The sequence below is a fragment of the Polypterus senegalus genome, chromosome 7, assembly GCF_016835505.1.
Source record: "Polypterus senegalus isolate Bchr_013 chromosome 7, ASM1683550v1, whole genome shotgun sequence".
NCBI classification, from domain to species: Eukaryota; Metazoa; Chordata; class Cladistia; order Polypteriformes; family Polypteridae; genus Polypterus; species Polypterus senegalus.
This window is the reverse complement of record NC_053160.1, coordinates 154,948,381-154,965,203: the sequence shown is the minus strand read 5'-3', so window position 1 is coordinate 154,965,203 and position 16,823 is coordinate 154,948,381. Positions and strand designations below refer to the sequence as shown.

General features: G+C 43.7%; 1 protein-coding gene across 2 annotated transcripts in view; it reads left to right on the top strand.

The window, feature by feature from the left end:
* The window catches only part of tmem232 (transmembrane protein 232), a 196,478-nt gene that overhangs the window by 64,023 nt on the left and 115,632 nt on the right, over positions 1–16,823 (top strand). For both annotated transcript variants that reach the window (XM_039759417.1, XM_039759416.1), the window contains 2 exons: positions 756–882; positions 15,011–15,215. In XM_039759417.1, the coding sequence (XP_039615351.1) occupies positions 756–882; positions 15,011–15,215 (332 nt within the window). The remainder of the gene's footprint in view (positions 1–755; positions 883–15,010; positions 15,216–16,823) is intronic.

Here is a 16,823-nt window from a genome sequence, read left to right as displayed (position 1 = left end):
ACAGACAACTTTAACACGCGCAACATAGTTGGGTGAACATGGCAAGTTTAAAATAAAGATGATAACATTTTGTATGATGATTATGACAGTATAATTGATATGAGACAAAAAGAAGGCATCATCTTTTCAATACAATTTTTCTAAATCTTTACAATAACTCATTCATTCTTTCAATTTAGAGATTCTCTTATACAATAACCAAATCCATTAGAGAACACAATAAGACCTGAAAGATCCATGTTAATATAACATAATATAACATTTTCAAACCTAGTCATTCCAGGTCAGGGAACATAGAGCCCTGGAAAGTTTCATGAACAGCAACAGATTTAAGACAGAAACCAGCCCTGGACAGGCACCTAGACCATCGTAGTACCCACTAATGAATGCAGCCACATTGGGCCGATTCACCTTACTAGTAAGTCAGTGGGAATGTGGGAGGAATACCAGAGTACCTTGGAGGGAATCCATTCAGACGCAAGGAGAGCATGCAAATTTCACACAGACAATGACCATGCATAGAGTCTGAACCCCAGAAAGCTGAATGCTAAGCAGTATTATGATAAGAAACATGCTAATTGAATCAAACTTGCTTTATTTTGCATAGTGCCTTTCAGGATTAAGCAATTTCAAAAATGCTTTAAAAGCAATTCATGTGGTAGTTTAAAGGTTCAAATAAAATTGGACGAATATTAATTCATCACTGAATATGAAAATACTAATAATATACTCTTTTTTTTTTTTACCTTATCTAGGATCAGTTCCTTGATGGGACTTATGGTGCTCGGAGACGCTGCAAAGAGAAATTTATCTTGCCTTCATGCCTTTTTGGATCTGAGTTTAGATGTTTTTGAAAAGAGTTCAGACTCCAGCCAGCATCTGGTAAGTGTTTCATATTAAAAACAAAGACTGATCTTTTATTCAAATTGTACAAAGGCTTAACCATCTGGGAAAGCAGAGTGCTACATCAAAACAAATGGATCAAGAAAAGCTCTGAGGAAATAACATATAAATAAATAAATCAAGTGTATAAATGTATGAACATACATTTTTAATTATAAGAAGACCCAGAAACAAGGACAAGGTGAAAATAAGTGATCCCAATGTAAAAAGCAGCATAATGCTTCAAGTTTATATTCATAAACATATTATTATTATTTATTATGTGGTAAAGCAACTTACAATATGAGAGATACAATTGGTTACAATTCATTTATTTTTCCAGTTGGTGCACAGATATATACGAAGCGACTTGCCCAGGGTCACACAGTGTCAGATTTGGGATTTGAACCCACAACCTCAGGGTTTGAAGTCCCAAGTTTTAACCACTACACATATACATAGATTGTGATGTTCAAAATGTGAAGTCACAGTTCTGCCCTTGCACACAGGGCAGTAAATCCTTTTACAAAAATACAGAAACTGAAGCCTGACTAAATTTATCAAGATAAAAATGGTGGCGTGTGGGCCTCTGGGCCCGTCAGTACCATCAGTCATAATTTAGTATCCACTTTCCTGAGTAGCTCCGGGGTGTGCCGGTGGGGGGTTTTTTCTTCAAAATTTGAATATGAAAATACAATACAATACAATACAATTTATTTTTGTATAGCTCAAAATCACACACAAAGTGCCGCAATGGACTTTAACAGGCCCTGCCTCTTGACAGCCCCGCAGCCTTGACTCTCTAAGAAGACAAGAAAAAACTCCCAAAAAATCCCAGTAGGGAAAAAATGGAAGAAATCTTGGGAAAATCAGTTCAAAGAGAGACCCCTTTCCAGGTAGGTTGGGCATGCAGTGGGTGTCAAAAAGAAGAGGGTCAATACAATACAGTACAATACACAGAACAGAACAAATCCTCAATACAGTATAAAAATAAAAATTTTAGAAGTACGTAGTAGAATTTAACAATGGATGACATCACATAATATGATTTGGATTTGTTTATAATCCTTGAGACCTCATCCATCAAGCTGCCTCCCCCATTTGGCCATTCCATAGCTGAAACAGTGCTGGGCCAGCCAATCCGATGAAAGGACCTCTCTTTCCCATGATTCCAGCGATCCTCCATCAGGGATGACTTTGCCATAAGCAGGCACAACAACTTGGCAGGTGGGCCATGGCACCAAGTGCCACAAAATGGCTTCTCCTTTTTCGTTGCTCTGTTTGTTTGATATCAATAAAAAATTTATAACAAATAAAAAAATACTTGTCCCCAAAATAGAATGAAGGAATTATTCAAAAGTATGAAGACTGATAGAACATATTAGATATTTAGTTAATGCTAGTATAATTTAGAGAAATAAAAGGTGTTTCTAATTTTATTATTACATCAGAGGAATTTTAGTACTTATTAAGTCCATCAGTTTTCAATACAGGCACCTCAGCTTTTGATTCACAAGCTATTTAAAAAAAAATAAAGGTGGTAAGCCATATCTGGACCATGTGGATCAAGGGTAGAACCATATGGTGACTATAGCTGTTGGAGTATTTTAAATAAATTACAATGTGCTTGTAGTCTTTAAAGAATCTGCGCACTTTTACGTCTTCATTTCCCAGTAAAGTGAGTCACAACACGTCTTTGATGCAGGCAGTGTGTGTGTGGAGCAACCCGGCTGGCCCCACTGCAAGAGAATCGCAACGGAAGAGATAAAAACAAATATGCTATTTCAGTGTAGGTTACATGCTTACAAATGCGCGCATATTCAGATGTCGAGTCCATCAATGACATGTTCAAATATTCATTATAAATAGATTAAAGGGCTGCAGATGTACGCAAGCTGCAATGGGGTATGGCTTGTGAACAACCAACATTGCGTACTTACAGCACAGTATGCTCTTTTTCACTCACGTGTGCATGTCATAGCTCAACGTGAATTCAAGTTACAACATGCTGCTACCTTACACCTCCTAGGTTCACATCCCAACCTGATAGCTATCTATGTGGAGTGTGCATGTTCTCCTTGTGTTCATTTAGGACTTTTTCAAAGACATACAGTACATGCCAATTGGTGATTCTAAAACTGGCCTGCAGTATGTGGTAGAAATCAACATCTTAATTAAAGAAAGAAACTTAACCTCTAACAAGACAAGTCTGATAAAACCTATTTTTTGTCTTCTCCATCTGTGTCATTTATTGCGCCTGCAGCACCAAGCTGAGGAGGGAGCATCTCTCACAGGAGTCTGTTACAGCCTGATGAGAATGGTCAGAGAAACAAAGTGTGACAATAAGCGCTTCACCAGAGCCGACCCGACACAGATAGACATGGGAGGCACACTAATAAAAACAATAAATGTATTATTTTCTTTGTCTGTGTGCTACGTCTTCCCCGTACTCACAGACACAACACAGTCCAAAAAGCATAAACAGAAACACCAAAACAAAAACACTCTTCTTTCCTCCACTCTTCTCGGCAGCTTTGTCTCAATCCTCCCAACTCTGGCTCCTTGAGTGGTGGGTGTCAGCTTCTCTTATAGCCCACCCAGATGCACTCCAGGTGATAACTGACCCAAATTAGGCTGCACTTCCAGGTGTGGCCGCGTCACAGCCCAGACGGCCTCAGGAAGCCGTGCAGCTCCCCCTGGTGGTGGCCACGGAGCCCAACAGAGATGAGCTCCGGTGTAACACAATTGTGACCCGATGCAACCCAGGGGGGCTGCCACCAAGTGTTCCGGGGGACGTACTGTGCATCACACGCTGCTCCCCCGGATCCAGTGTCAAAGGGGTGTCCCGGCCAGGCATGGGTCATGGCCGTCCGCCACAAAAGGATAGAGAGAGGTTCATTTTATAAACATTGAATTTAAATGCAGTGTCAACCAATGCATACATTTTACTCTGGTTGGTTCATTGCTTTACACCCAAATGACTCATATAAGTCTATTTTATTATCTTCTTATACCCTTTGGGTTGAGCCACCACCCTTGAGATGTCTGTGTATGTAAGAACGGTCCATTCTAGTTGTTTACAGGACACCTGCTGCCTTCTTAGCCATCTTCCAGTTCACTTTGTGTGCGACACCTTTGTCTTTGCTGCTAACTTCCTGATAGGCCTGAACAGGTTGCTGACCTTTAATGACCTTCTATGCCATTTCTTTAGGATGAATGTTAAATTTTAATATGGAAAGCATATCAAAACACTTTATCCAACATAGCTATGTGACCCCTAAGTCTAATTATTCTTCCACAAGAAAGGCATTGTGGTTGTGTGCTGGCCTGCCTTTTGCCCCCTGCTTCCAGGATTGAGTTCTCCTCCAAGACCCGAACTTGGATTAAGCAGGTCTGAAGAAAGATGGATAATGTTACATCCTGCTAAATGAAAACAGTTGTTTGGTTGAATGTAAATATTTTCCATGGGTAGCTTATAGGCATCAATATTACATGTTCAAGTATGCAGATCAGACCAGCATTAGTGTTCAGCTCCATTAGCAGATCAAATCCACAAACTGGAATACCTAGAGCATCTGTTTACATAATTCCTGCATAATGTGAGGACTGTCTGAATTGTCCATATTTAATGAATAATTTGAATCTAAGACATAAAAAACTGGAAAAGTCATCAGAGTAATTTTCAAAGGCTTCATAAACGCAACTATATTTCATTCACAGAAATGTCCTCCACTAACTACAGTACATGTTTCAGCCAGTAAAAGTATGATACAATTCACCCTTCAATGAAATGACATCCCACTGAAGGTCACCACTCAACTCCTCATTGTCCTTTAATGGACTAAGCTGGCTCCAGACATGGATGGGTGAAGACTATAACTCATTGGAAATGATCCATTTGTCCTCCTTACTTCAATGCCTTCTCTCTTTTCCAATATTTTTTGTCACATATGATGGTGTCATTGCAGGTTCAGGTTTCCTGTATGCTCTAGATAAGCTGGGACTTCTGCATGGCCAGCCAGAGTTTTGGTTTTATAAAAAAATCTGAAATCTTTCTGAGTATATCATATCCCAAATACAGTACATGCACTATTACAATATAAGCTTGTTCAAGTACGCTTTAGCAATATATTCAATTGAGAAGCAGAATGAGTAACAGTGCCTTCTATGAATTGAAGCTCTTTATCCCAAATAATGTTAAGTAGTAGATACTATAAAAGACCATTTGCAGTATTTATTCATTCGCTTTAAAGTATACGACTACAAAAACAAGAGTTGCAATAAAACCTGATGTAGAAATCAAACATATTAATTAAAGAAACGTATCCTCTACTAGGACAAGGCTGATAAAACCTCCTGAGTCAGTAATCAGGCAGGAGAAAAACTGATCTTTATGTCATTTACTACTCCTTGGCAAATGCCTTAGAGGGAGCATCCATTACAGCACTCTGCTACAGCGGTCAAAAATGAAAGGGCAGAGGTCCGTCTTATAAACAACTAAATTTACATGACAGTGTCAATCAATGCATACATTGGTTTGTTGGTCTACACCCAAATGATGTATGTAAAATAAAAGTATATTTCATATTGTTCCTGTTCTTCAGCACTTATTCTGTTATGAAAACTAGCAAGTCTGACTGTGTGCATGAGAAGAACATTACATCGGCGAGTTTCTTGAACCATCACCCCTGAACATTTCAGTTGTTTACTTCAGCCATCTCCTTATGATATTTCTAAAACAACTGTTTCACTGTGCACTCCAAACCAAAAGACTTAACTATTGTTACCTCTAAATTATTAGCTCACAAGCCCCACAATAAGAAAAGCAAGACAGAGAAATTCCAAACAATATGTAAGTGCACCAAATATATTGTAAATTATAAAAAAATGCATACACAAGAAATGTCTGAAATATCTGCTAATTGCATTCCTACAGGGAAAGTGGAAAAGATGCTTTGATAGAATTGAAAGAGTGTTGATTATGATTACTCTATGAGAGAAACGTGTACGTCTTCTTTTGACTTTAATCAGCAGCGTCATTAATTTGGAAATCATACCACAATGTCAGCTATTTTTACTGTGAAATCCATATGCAATAGAAAATAAGTACAACTGTTGCAAAATTCAGCTTTCTGTTGATTATTTACAAATGAAACTATTCTCTGAAAAGCTTTTTATTCTGTATTTATCTTTCAGGTGTTTAAAATTGAAACAGAGCAAGTGGCCCCACTTATAGTTTATTCTGTGAATTTTTGTTGCCCATTGTTTGATATGGCGCGACACACTAGCTGAGTTGACTGGCCACTCAGATATTAAAAAGGACCGGGACGACTATCAAGTGGATATGCTGTTGATGTGAGCATCAGTGACATTGTGTTGACATCCCATCTGACACTTTATTAAAAGAATAAGACCATTACCAACCTAAGAAATACTTTCATTGGGGCATTTTAATTGTGCTGTTACCCAAAAATGGATTTGTCCAGCATGTGCGCATCTTTACTGTCCATTGCTATTGACTAAATAACTTAAGCACATTAGTTAAGAATCTTTTGCGTCTTAGGAAGCAAGTCAGATGATGAGAAAAACCCATTTTGTTTCTAATTCAAAAGCATATGTTTAGAATTCACTCCATTTTTTGATGCAATCTATCTGACACATCTGTTCTGTTCTGGGTACATGTCTTAATTGTACTCACTTCCTTTATAAGTATTTCCAAAATGAGATTTTTTTTGAAGTGATTCATTTTTGAAAATTTCTTGATTATTTTTTAAGCATGATGGTGTAGTACATAGTGCTGTCACCTCACAGAGCAAGCATCTTGGGTTCAAATCTCACAATCATATTCTGTGCTTGTGTGGAATTTTCATTTCATTGTGGGTTTCCCTCACGTATTCCAGTTTTTCTCTCATATTATGTTGTGCATCATTAAACAATAGGTATGTAAACCTAATTTCTCATTTGTGATTCCCATAAAGCCAGCAAATATGACATTTACAGTGCCTGTGAAAATTATTTACCCCCTATAGAAGTTTTCACGTTTTATTGTTATACAACATTTAATCACAGTGAATTTAATTTGGCTTTTTTTAACACTGATCAACAGAAAAAGACTCTTTAATGTCAAAGTGAAACAGATCTCTGCGAAGTGGTCTAAATGAATTACAAATATAAAACACAAAATAATTGATTGCATAAGTAATCACATCAGTATTTCATAGATGCATGTATGTACAGTATGTGGACACAGAATGTACTTTCTAACTCAACACAGATAAGAAACAAGAAGGCATAGAAGCCAGTGCCATCAAGCTCTAACCACTCTGCCCATTCAAGATGTTAAGCCTGATAACACTGCACTGTTTCTTTGCACACAGATTAAGTTGTTAGATTCATATACATATATATTGTGTAATGACCCGGCAGTCAGCGCTGACAGCGTGGTGCATTGTGGGTATATTTCTGTAACGTTTACTGTTTGTACTGGGCAAGCAAGGTAATTGATTTCCTGTTCTATAAATGTTACATGTGTTTATGTTTCGGTTGCTTGGGTGGGCTTGGGTCATTTGAGGCCCAGGCATAAGTAAGTGTAACAAGTTACCATCAGTGAGAGGGATGTTTCTATGAATGACCTTGACAAATGGCCTTGCAGTGTGTTTAGCTTGAGCTTTGTTTCTGACTATCTGCTCTAATAAAGAGATACAAAAGGACAGAGCTGTGTGTTGCTAGATTCAATCTATGCAATTATGTATGGAGACACGAGTGCTCGCTTGCTTAATGAGCTAGGTACAGCTGCATGCATGGCGCTGGCATTCCGCTGGCCGACCAGCTTGGGGGAAGTGCGCAGTAGAGTTCGGCTCCGAGAACTTCAATACTCAACCACGGGTTGCTGACTATATATATAATATAGAAAAAACACAGGTTATAAACACGTTAAAAGGAATTAAAAACGTCATTGTTGACATGAGTCTCAAAACAGACTGACTCAAAATGGCAGAGCATCCGGTGACAGGAAGAGGAGGGTCCAGGCAAATGGACACAAGAAGTGATGTCAAGGGTGATAAAGTTGTCAGTCTTCTGGTCTTCAGAGAGAGGAAGAGATAAGGTATTACTCAACAGTGCCCTCTTATGTTCTGGTGGGAAATTACTATTATTTGCGCTTTTAAGCCCCCAACGTGTGTGCATGTGTGTGACTATATATGTATACTAGCAAAATACCCGCACTTCGCAACGGCGAAGTACTGCCTTAAAATTTTTATTAAGAAGAAAATTAAACCTTTTTAAACTGAGGGAAAATATACCAATAATTATTTGTTAAGGATCTCTTTGTATTCCACATAGTGAGTTCAGCCCTCCGGTTGTAATATGACCAAGCTGTTGAGCATGCAACATACAGTTGGCCATGTGAACAGTAATCTTGTTTCAAATCTCACAGTTTGGATTGCTGCTGTCATAATCAGTATTTGTAGGACTTGTGTTGAAGAGACATTCGGCATCTGTCAAGCGTTGTAAGTATACAACCGGTTTCATCGATAACTTAACATCCAGCTTTTGAGAGTTTAAACATTTATAAACATCAAAGTGTCCACTACTGAAATCGTCACCTGTGAATCTAAGATGTTTAAGAGGCATTGGCAGTTGTCGAAAGGTGTAAAATATTTGGCCATTTCGGTACACTTGAAAGCGACAACCGAACAATTCAGCGGCAGCCATCAACTCACATGCAGAACCATAGGTGAAGGGCTTAAGCATTTCACTCTTATAGTTCTCCTGTGTAGTATAATTATCTCCTGTACCGTCATCAGTCCACACCTTGAACCTGTCCCAGTCATTCAATACATAAGACACAATGTTCCTCCGAATATCAAGAGTGAGCCTAATATGGCCGTGCAATATGTAACAAAGAGAATGGAAAAGTTAGGTGCCATCTCCGGGCATGGAAACCACTCGGTAAGTGACAGTTCTTTGATCGATGGTGATCACCTCGATAGACATGTTAATTGGGGTACAGTTGGAATGATAAAGGAAATGGGTACCTGAACAATGTAAAGTAAGTCTAAAATACACAATAACTATTATCATAATAAATGAACAATAAAACAGCGGAGAAGCTGTGGATTAAATAAAAAGGCTGTAGTTATCAGCAGGGAGACCTGAATCCCGTGGCGAAGCAAGGAAGGGAATGTAGAGACTGGAGCGATGGATGGCCTTATATAGACAGGCAGCCAACAACGTGGGAGGCATTGGGATGGGGGACCCAACGCCGCCTCACACGGTGACCGAGCTGCAGGCTATGGATGTATACATGTATGTAAGTAGGATTCAGTAAGCGTTGGGAACTGATGGGCCCATAAGTAACAAAGACCATTGAAAAGTTCAATATGGCAGCCGACAGTGGCATCATACCACCGAAATAAGTACCAAATTTCAGCCTTCTACCTACACGGGAAGTTGGAGAATTAGTGACGTTGGAAACTTCAATATGGCGGCCGACAGTGGCATCATACCACTGAAATAAGTACGTACATTGGTTTCGGTTAGCGCAGGGAAGCCACCTACCAAATTTCGTGAAGATGGGGCTATGAATAAGAAAGTTCAACATGGCGGACGTTGTTGACCGTTATGATCGTTACGCGTAGAATATCTAAATGAAACCTGCTTAACTTTTGTAAGTAAGCTGTAAGGAATGAGCCTGCCAAATTTCAGCCTTCTACCTACACAGGAAGTTGGAGAATTAGTGACGTTGGAAAGTTCAATATGGCGGCCGACAGTGTCGTCGTACCACTGAAATAAGTATGTACATCGGTTTCAGTTAGCGCAGGGAAGCCGCCTACCAAATTTCGTGAAGATGGGGCCATAAATAAGAAAGTTCAACATGGCGGACGTTGTCGACCGTTATCGACCGTTATGACCGTTACGTGTAGAATTTCGAAATGAAACCTGCTTAACTTTTGTAAGTAAGCTGTAAGGAATAAGCCTGTCATATTTCAGCCTTCTACCTACACGGGAAGTTGGAGAATTAGTGATGAGTGAGAGAGTGAGTGAGTCAGTGAGGGCTTTGCCTTTTATTAGTATAGATATATATATATTGTGGGGCTGGAGCCCGGCCGGGACGCCCAGAAGGACCAGAGGAGGGCTTGTGCCTCCTCCAGACCGCAAGGGGGCGTCCGTCCTGGTTATGTTGGGGGCCTCGGGTAAAGGGCTTGGAAGCCCAGCCCTGCAGGGACCCGTGGCCACCGCCAGGCGGCGCCCCAGTGCCTTATTATCCCGGGAGCCCGGCACTTCTGCCACACCAGGAAGTGCTGGGGGGAAGACGACAGGGGGTGTGTCCGCGGGAGATTGCCGGGAAGCAGCTGGAGCCCATCCGGGTTCCTATAAAAGGGGCCTCCCTCCAGTCATTAGCGGAAGTCAGGTGGAAGAGGACGGAGCTGGGGTGAGAACTGGAGGCGGCCAGGAGAGAGAAAGGCACAGGACTGTGTGGTCTGGACTTGGGGGAATCGGTGCTGGTGGCACTGGGGTTCGTGTGTGCACAGTAAATTGTAAATATTATAATAGTTGTAAATAAACAGTGTGTGGTGAAAATATGATGTCCATCTGCCTGTGTCCGGGCCAGCGTTCACAGTGGCGTAGCCGGCAGGATGGGCCGTCTGGTACAAGACGGGGGCCTGCTTTGTTTCAACAAAAGTCTGTGAACGGCCCGGCGCAGCAGCGGACCCCACACACTGGCCGCAGGAGCGGCCCGTGCACAACCCCGTGGGAGCGGTTCGCCCCAGAGACCGTCACAGGACCGCAGAATGGCCATCCCCGGGATCCGGAGGAAGAACAGCCGTTGCCAGAGCGCAGCGGGCTCCGAGGGTCGCGCTGTCAGGACAGACAGCCAGGCCGCCGTTGTGACGCAGAAGGCCACACCGAGGCAGGGGCCTCGGCCTGATGGGATCCGGGAGGTAAGTGCCCTGCCCTGCAATAATCGGCCCTTCGGGGTCGCACTTACCTTTTCTACAGGGAGGGACGATCCGGATCCGCGTCCGTGGCAGGAGCATGTCGGGCCACGGGCTGTCGGCAGCGCGACAGTGGCAGCAGAGCAGGCTGCGAAATCGGAACCGCTGCGGCTCAAAGAATCGCCGCAGCTGCGAAGCTGCGAGGAGGCACGTCACCGCACCCAGAGCAGGGGAGACAAGATGGCTGCGGGCCAGATGTCCCACCCGCTGACAGGCACGGGATTGGCTGGTGTGTCTTGTGTGCCCGCCAATGATTGGATGGAGGCGGGACCAAGGAACGCCAGTCTTGTGCCTAGAAGGGACCTGATTGGGCCGGAGGGAGTGGCCCACAGGAGGCAGGCGTTGAGTGGAGCTGATGGACAGGTAAGCTCACCGGCGTCTGTCTCATTGTTTCCACCAGCGGCTCGGCGTGAGCCGGAGGAATCTCTTCGGCCCGCCGAGTCGTCCTTGGAGCAGGTGCTGGGTGATCTCGTGCTCCGTTTGGAGCAGCTGAGGGGGATGGCGGTCGCGTCGGGAGAGACGCTGCGTTTGACGGAGGATCGGTGCGACGCTGGAGCCTTTGGCAATCGGGACACTACGGGGAAGGTGAGTAGTATCGTCCCCGTAAAGCAAAAAGGGGGATCCGCCGAACATGGTCGCGACTTATTTAAGGAGGACCAACTTCAAGTAAGCGATCCCCCCACAGCGGACGCGGCGGTGCAGACGGCCGATCAGGTGAGGAGAGCGAGCACGCAGGCGCTGGCAGGACAGGGGCTGATGAGTGCCCTGGGTCCTAGCGCCCTGTGCTCCAAGCCCGTGGCAGTCCCCTGTCGCTCTGCAGGGACGCAGACGGGACTGGATTTGAGCTGTTGCCATGCTCAGACCCAGACCGTCAAGGCGTCCAAGAGAAGAAGGAGGAACTGAGGCGTGAATGCCGGGATCTCCGATAGGAAGGGGCGTCTCGCTGGGGGCGAGCGCCTGGAGAAGGGCCATCCTCTGCGGGGGCAGAGGGAATTCCCTGGGCGGCTGGGTGAGCTGCCTGCGAGAGCAGTCCCACGGACAGCGGGAGGACGGGCATGGAACCTGCGGCGGAGGACTCAAGCAGGCAAGTCGGGGGCTGTCGGGGGGGGGCAAGAGCACTGCCGGTACAGAGACCGACAGGACGCTTGGGGTGAGTTTCCTGCCAATGCTTCTGGCCCTCTTTTTCCACAGGCCCGAAGCCCCGACTAGCGCTGGAGCCGACGTCGTGTGGGACCTGCCCTCCTGGGGACATAATAGGACGCTCTCTGGGGACGTGCTGCCCTTTTGGGAAGTGCCGTTCGGACCCACGTGTCCTCACTAGCGGTGGGGCACTGTGGTCCCTGGCCGGGGCTAGAGCCCGGCCGGGACGCCCAGGAGGACCAGAGGAGGGCTTGTGCCTCCTCCAAACCGCGAGGGGGCGTCCGTCCTGGTTATGTTGGGGGCCTCGGGTAAAGGGCTTGGAAGCCCAGCCCTGTAGGGACCTGTGACCACCGCCAGGCGGCGCCCCGATGCCGGTATATCCCGTGTGGTCCCCGGCCGGGACGCCTAGGAGGACCAGAGGAGGGCTTCTGCCTCCTCCAAACCGCGAGGGGGCGTCCGTCCTGGTTATGTTGGGGGCCTCAGGTAGAGGGCTTGGAAGCCCAGCCCTGTAGGGGCCCGTGGCCACCGCCAGGCGGCGCCCCAGTGCCTTATTATCCCGGGAGCCCGGCACTTCCGCCACACCAGGAAGTGCCGGGGGGAAGACGACAGAGGACACCCGGATGGCTTCCGGGTGCGCAGCCAGCACTTCCGCTACACGGGGGTGTGTCCGCGGGAGATTGCTGGGAAGCAGCTGGAGCCTATCCGGGTTCCTATATAAGGGGCCGCCTCCCTCCAGTCATTGACAAGAGTCGGGTGGAAGAGTGGCAACGTCTGGAGGAGGAAGGAGGAGGTCAGAAGAGAAAGAAAAGAAAGAGAGAGAAAAGAAGAAGAGAAAGAAGAAGAAAGAGAAGGCATTGGAGTGGCCTGGACTGAGGAGTATTGTGGAGTAGTGTGTAGCTTTGTAATAATGAAGAATAAACCTGTGTTTGTGGGTGACATTAACGTGTCTGCCTGTCTGTGTCCGGGGTGAGGTTCACAATATATATATATCATAGACAGATGAGCCCCAATTTGGGCAAAACACGTGTGTACTCTTTGTATTATTTGGCAGGTACTATATAACATGTCTATGATCTGCTTCTTGCAACAGAGAGGAAGTGGTGGATGGCGGCTGACTGACCGACCAATCACAAGTGTTACCTGGTACTGTAGGTAACCACCCAAATATCAGATTTTGATCAGACTTATGCATGTAATAGCCTGATCTACACCTTGTTAAGTAAGTGAACCAGCCACTATGGTAACCTCGATCATTGAAGTTCAAGGTTCAATCCCTGCAAGGGGAAGCAAAAGTGTGTACACCTGATGAGCCCCAATTGTGTACTCTTTGTATTATTTGGCAGGTACTATCATGTATATAGTGCATTTCTTACTCCAGTGGAGTGATGGTGCAGTGGCACTAACCGCACATATTTTTACCTAATTGCCTTTCCACTTGTTTTCACTGAGATTTAAATGCTTTGTGTGCTTTGTGATGGCATGTCTTCATATTTCAGATGCAGTTTACCCAGCTTGTAGCTTTATCTTTCATAACTTCTGTTACAACATTGTGTATAACACACAGTTGGTCACCTGCTGCTGTAGCTCCTTAATGCATTGTGTGTTTAGGAGATGGCCTTCTGCACATGACTGCTGTAAAGAACTGTTCTTTAAATATTTGTGGCCGTTTTCTCTGTTTGAACATTCCTCATTAGTGTTTCCGCTCACTGGATGCTTTTTGTTTATCACATCATTCTCTCTGTAATCTCTGGAGACTGCAGTGCATGAAAATGCCAGGGCGGTGGCTCTGTCTGAGATTCTGAAACCATGTCTGGCACAAACAATCATACCAAAGTTTCTAAAAGTATTCCTCTTGTCCATTCCTGTGCTTGGATGAAGAACAGCTAAAGCTCTTGACCATTTCTACCTGCCATGTACAGTATTGTAGACTGGGTTGCGGCCTCAGAATTGGCTCTTTGAAGAAGTAGGCTATCTGTGTTAATGAGCAAGTAATAAAGTAACCACTGACGGTACATTACTTTGACATTTTAGTTCATTAACAGAGTATTCTTAGACAGAAATAAATGGTGTCAGATAGGTATAGAACATAAGAACATAAGAAATTTGACAAACAAAAGGAGACCATTCAGTCCATCAAGCCTGTTGTTTAGCTAATAGCTAAGCTGTCCCAATATCTCATTCAGATTCTTCTTAAAGGTTGTCAAGGTTTCTGCTTCAACAACATGTCTTAGTAGTTTGTTTAAGACTCCCACAACTCTTTGTGTAAGGAAATGCTTCCTGGCTTCTGTCCTAAATGCATTCATTTTCAATGGTGTCATTGAAGTTGAAAGAAGTCTGCTGGACCTACTTTATCAATGCCTTTGAGAATTTTGATCGTCTGGATCAGGTCCTCACACTGTCTCTTCTGCTTGACAGGTTTAATATTTTGAGTCTGTCAGAACAGGACAAGTTCTTAAGTCCTGGGATGCATGTGGTTGCTCTCCTTTGCACAGTTTAGTAGTGTTCAATCTCATAAATGACTATTAATTATTAATGACCTATTTGCAGCCAACTAGTCAGTAGTCCTTAAAAAAATCAATGAACAAATTCATGGATGAAGTACCTTTAAGAAACTTGTCCTTTATATTTACTTACATTCAAGTTCAAATTTCAGAAAAAATGGTTTGGGGCAATGTGGTGTGAGGGTGTGTACATGAGTGTAATCTAAACAGACTTGGTGATGGCCTCTGACTTCCCTAACCTTGAACTACACTAAGTGGGTTTCATAATAAATTGTTGATAACACATAAAATCTCAAAGTGGGGATGTGCAGAGCAAGTGTGCTATCATACCGAAAGGCCAAAGTTGAAAAATCCTAGATGTGCGTCACCTTATTCATTTGTAAACTCTTTACTATTCAGCCTGCTGTGTGTATAGGTGCATCTATTGAAACTGATTTAAATAATTAATTATTTCTTGTTTTTTTTGGCTTTTCATTTTTTTTCTTTCAGCATGTGCCAATACGAAGAGGTTTATCAGCCTGGCCTTGGCAACTGATCTATGTCTATAGCACCACATTAACAGAGATTTGCTTGAATGGATGTAGCTCAGAAATACAGAAGACTGCTTTAGTTGGCAAGAGGCCGTGTACACAGAAAAATGACTTGAACCAGTCAGGACTGCTTTGGCTTTTAAACTGGAAGTCTTTGCCAAACGGTGAGTGTTAGCGGAAACAAACCGTGTGGTATTTCAGTTGGTTCTTTTTCTCATACTGGGAAACAGCTGTGGATCACTGGATTTATATCTTAGTCTATTCACTGAGTATATGGAGTCTGCATGTTCTCCCTGTGCCCATCTGAGCTTTACTTCCCACATTCTATTGGTATACATGTTAGGCTAATTGTCAACTCTGAGTTGGTTTGTTGTACCCAGTGTTAGATTGGCACCTTGTCTAAGGCTGGTTCTCCAACACTGCCAAGATCAGCATCAGCCCCACGACTCTAAGCTGAATTATTCCGCTTTGATAGATGAATGAATTTGAATTGGAATATTGGTAGGAGTCTAAAAAAAGGGGGGCTGTTTTCTTTAATTATAGTTTGTTCTTATACAGAATAATTCAAATACATTCCAAGGTTGAATATTACCTTCTAGACCATTTTACCCTTTTGAATGTGATCTCTAAAGTTACTCTTTGCTTGCTGTAAGATTTACTTAGCAGCCATATAAACTGCTGTCTTAGTTTTCCACTTGAAAAAGCTTCAGAGCCACACGCATTAGAAATTTCTAATCTGGAAACATGCTGCTAAAAGTCTTACACAAATTTATGGTTGTGATTTTGGTGGATAATGTAGTCTGCAATTCTTGATGGATCATAAAATAGGTCTAGTTTATAGAAGTGCAATGCCCACCAACAGCGTTTGAGGGCAGCCTTACTTTATGTCTTTAATGCTAATGGGCTGTAAATTCACAGCAGCCAGTTTTAAAAATTAGCTGTAATTACATTTGTCCTTGAACTTTGCAAGACGTTTTGGATCTTCATAAAAATGTTAAGAAATCTCTCAAATCCTGATATACTGTAAGCTGTAAAATCAATTCATTTACCTTGTACAAAAAAGATGTTAAGAGATAAAGAGGAGTTGGGTTCCCAACCAACAAAATCGCTTTGTTAATTTGATTTCTTCTAATGGATGACTTTAGGCATATCAAAATAGGTGCGGACGTAAGGGCCTTCTTCAAGTCACCAAATGCAGCGTCTGTTTTGCAGTCCATACCACAATGTTCGGGCCCTCTTCTTTGTTAAATCAGTCAAGGCGCCGCTCTCAAAACCGGGTACAAACCGGCGGTAGTACCCGCTAACCCGAAAGGCTTGGACCTGCCGCTTGGTTCATGGACGGGCCATTTCAGAATGGCATCAATTTTGGAGCACTGTGGCCTTACGGTACCCGACCCACCAGGTAGCCTAAATATTTGGCCTCGCTTAATCCAAAGAAACATTTCTTGGGATTAATCCGGAGCCCGGCCTCACCAAGTGTCCGTAATACCGCTTGGACATGCTGTAGGTGTTCCTTCCATGTGCTGGAATAGATGACCACGTCATCTAGGTAGGCAGCACTGTATGAGTTATGAGGTCAAGCACTTTGTCCACCAGACGCTGGAGGGTTGCTGGGGCCCCGTGTAACCCAAATGGAAGGACACGATACTGCCAGTGTCCGCTAGGGGTACTAAACGCGTTTTTCCTTCGGAGTCCGTTAAAGGAACCTGCCAGTACCCTTTGTCATGTCAAGTGTGGTCAGGTATTGAGCCTGTCCACGCCTCTCGAGGAGG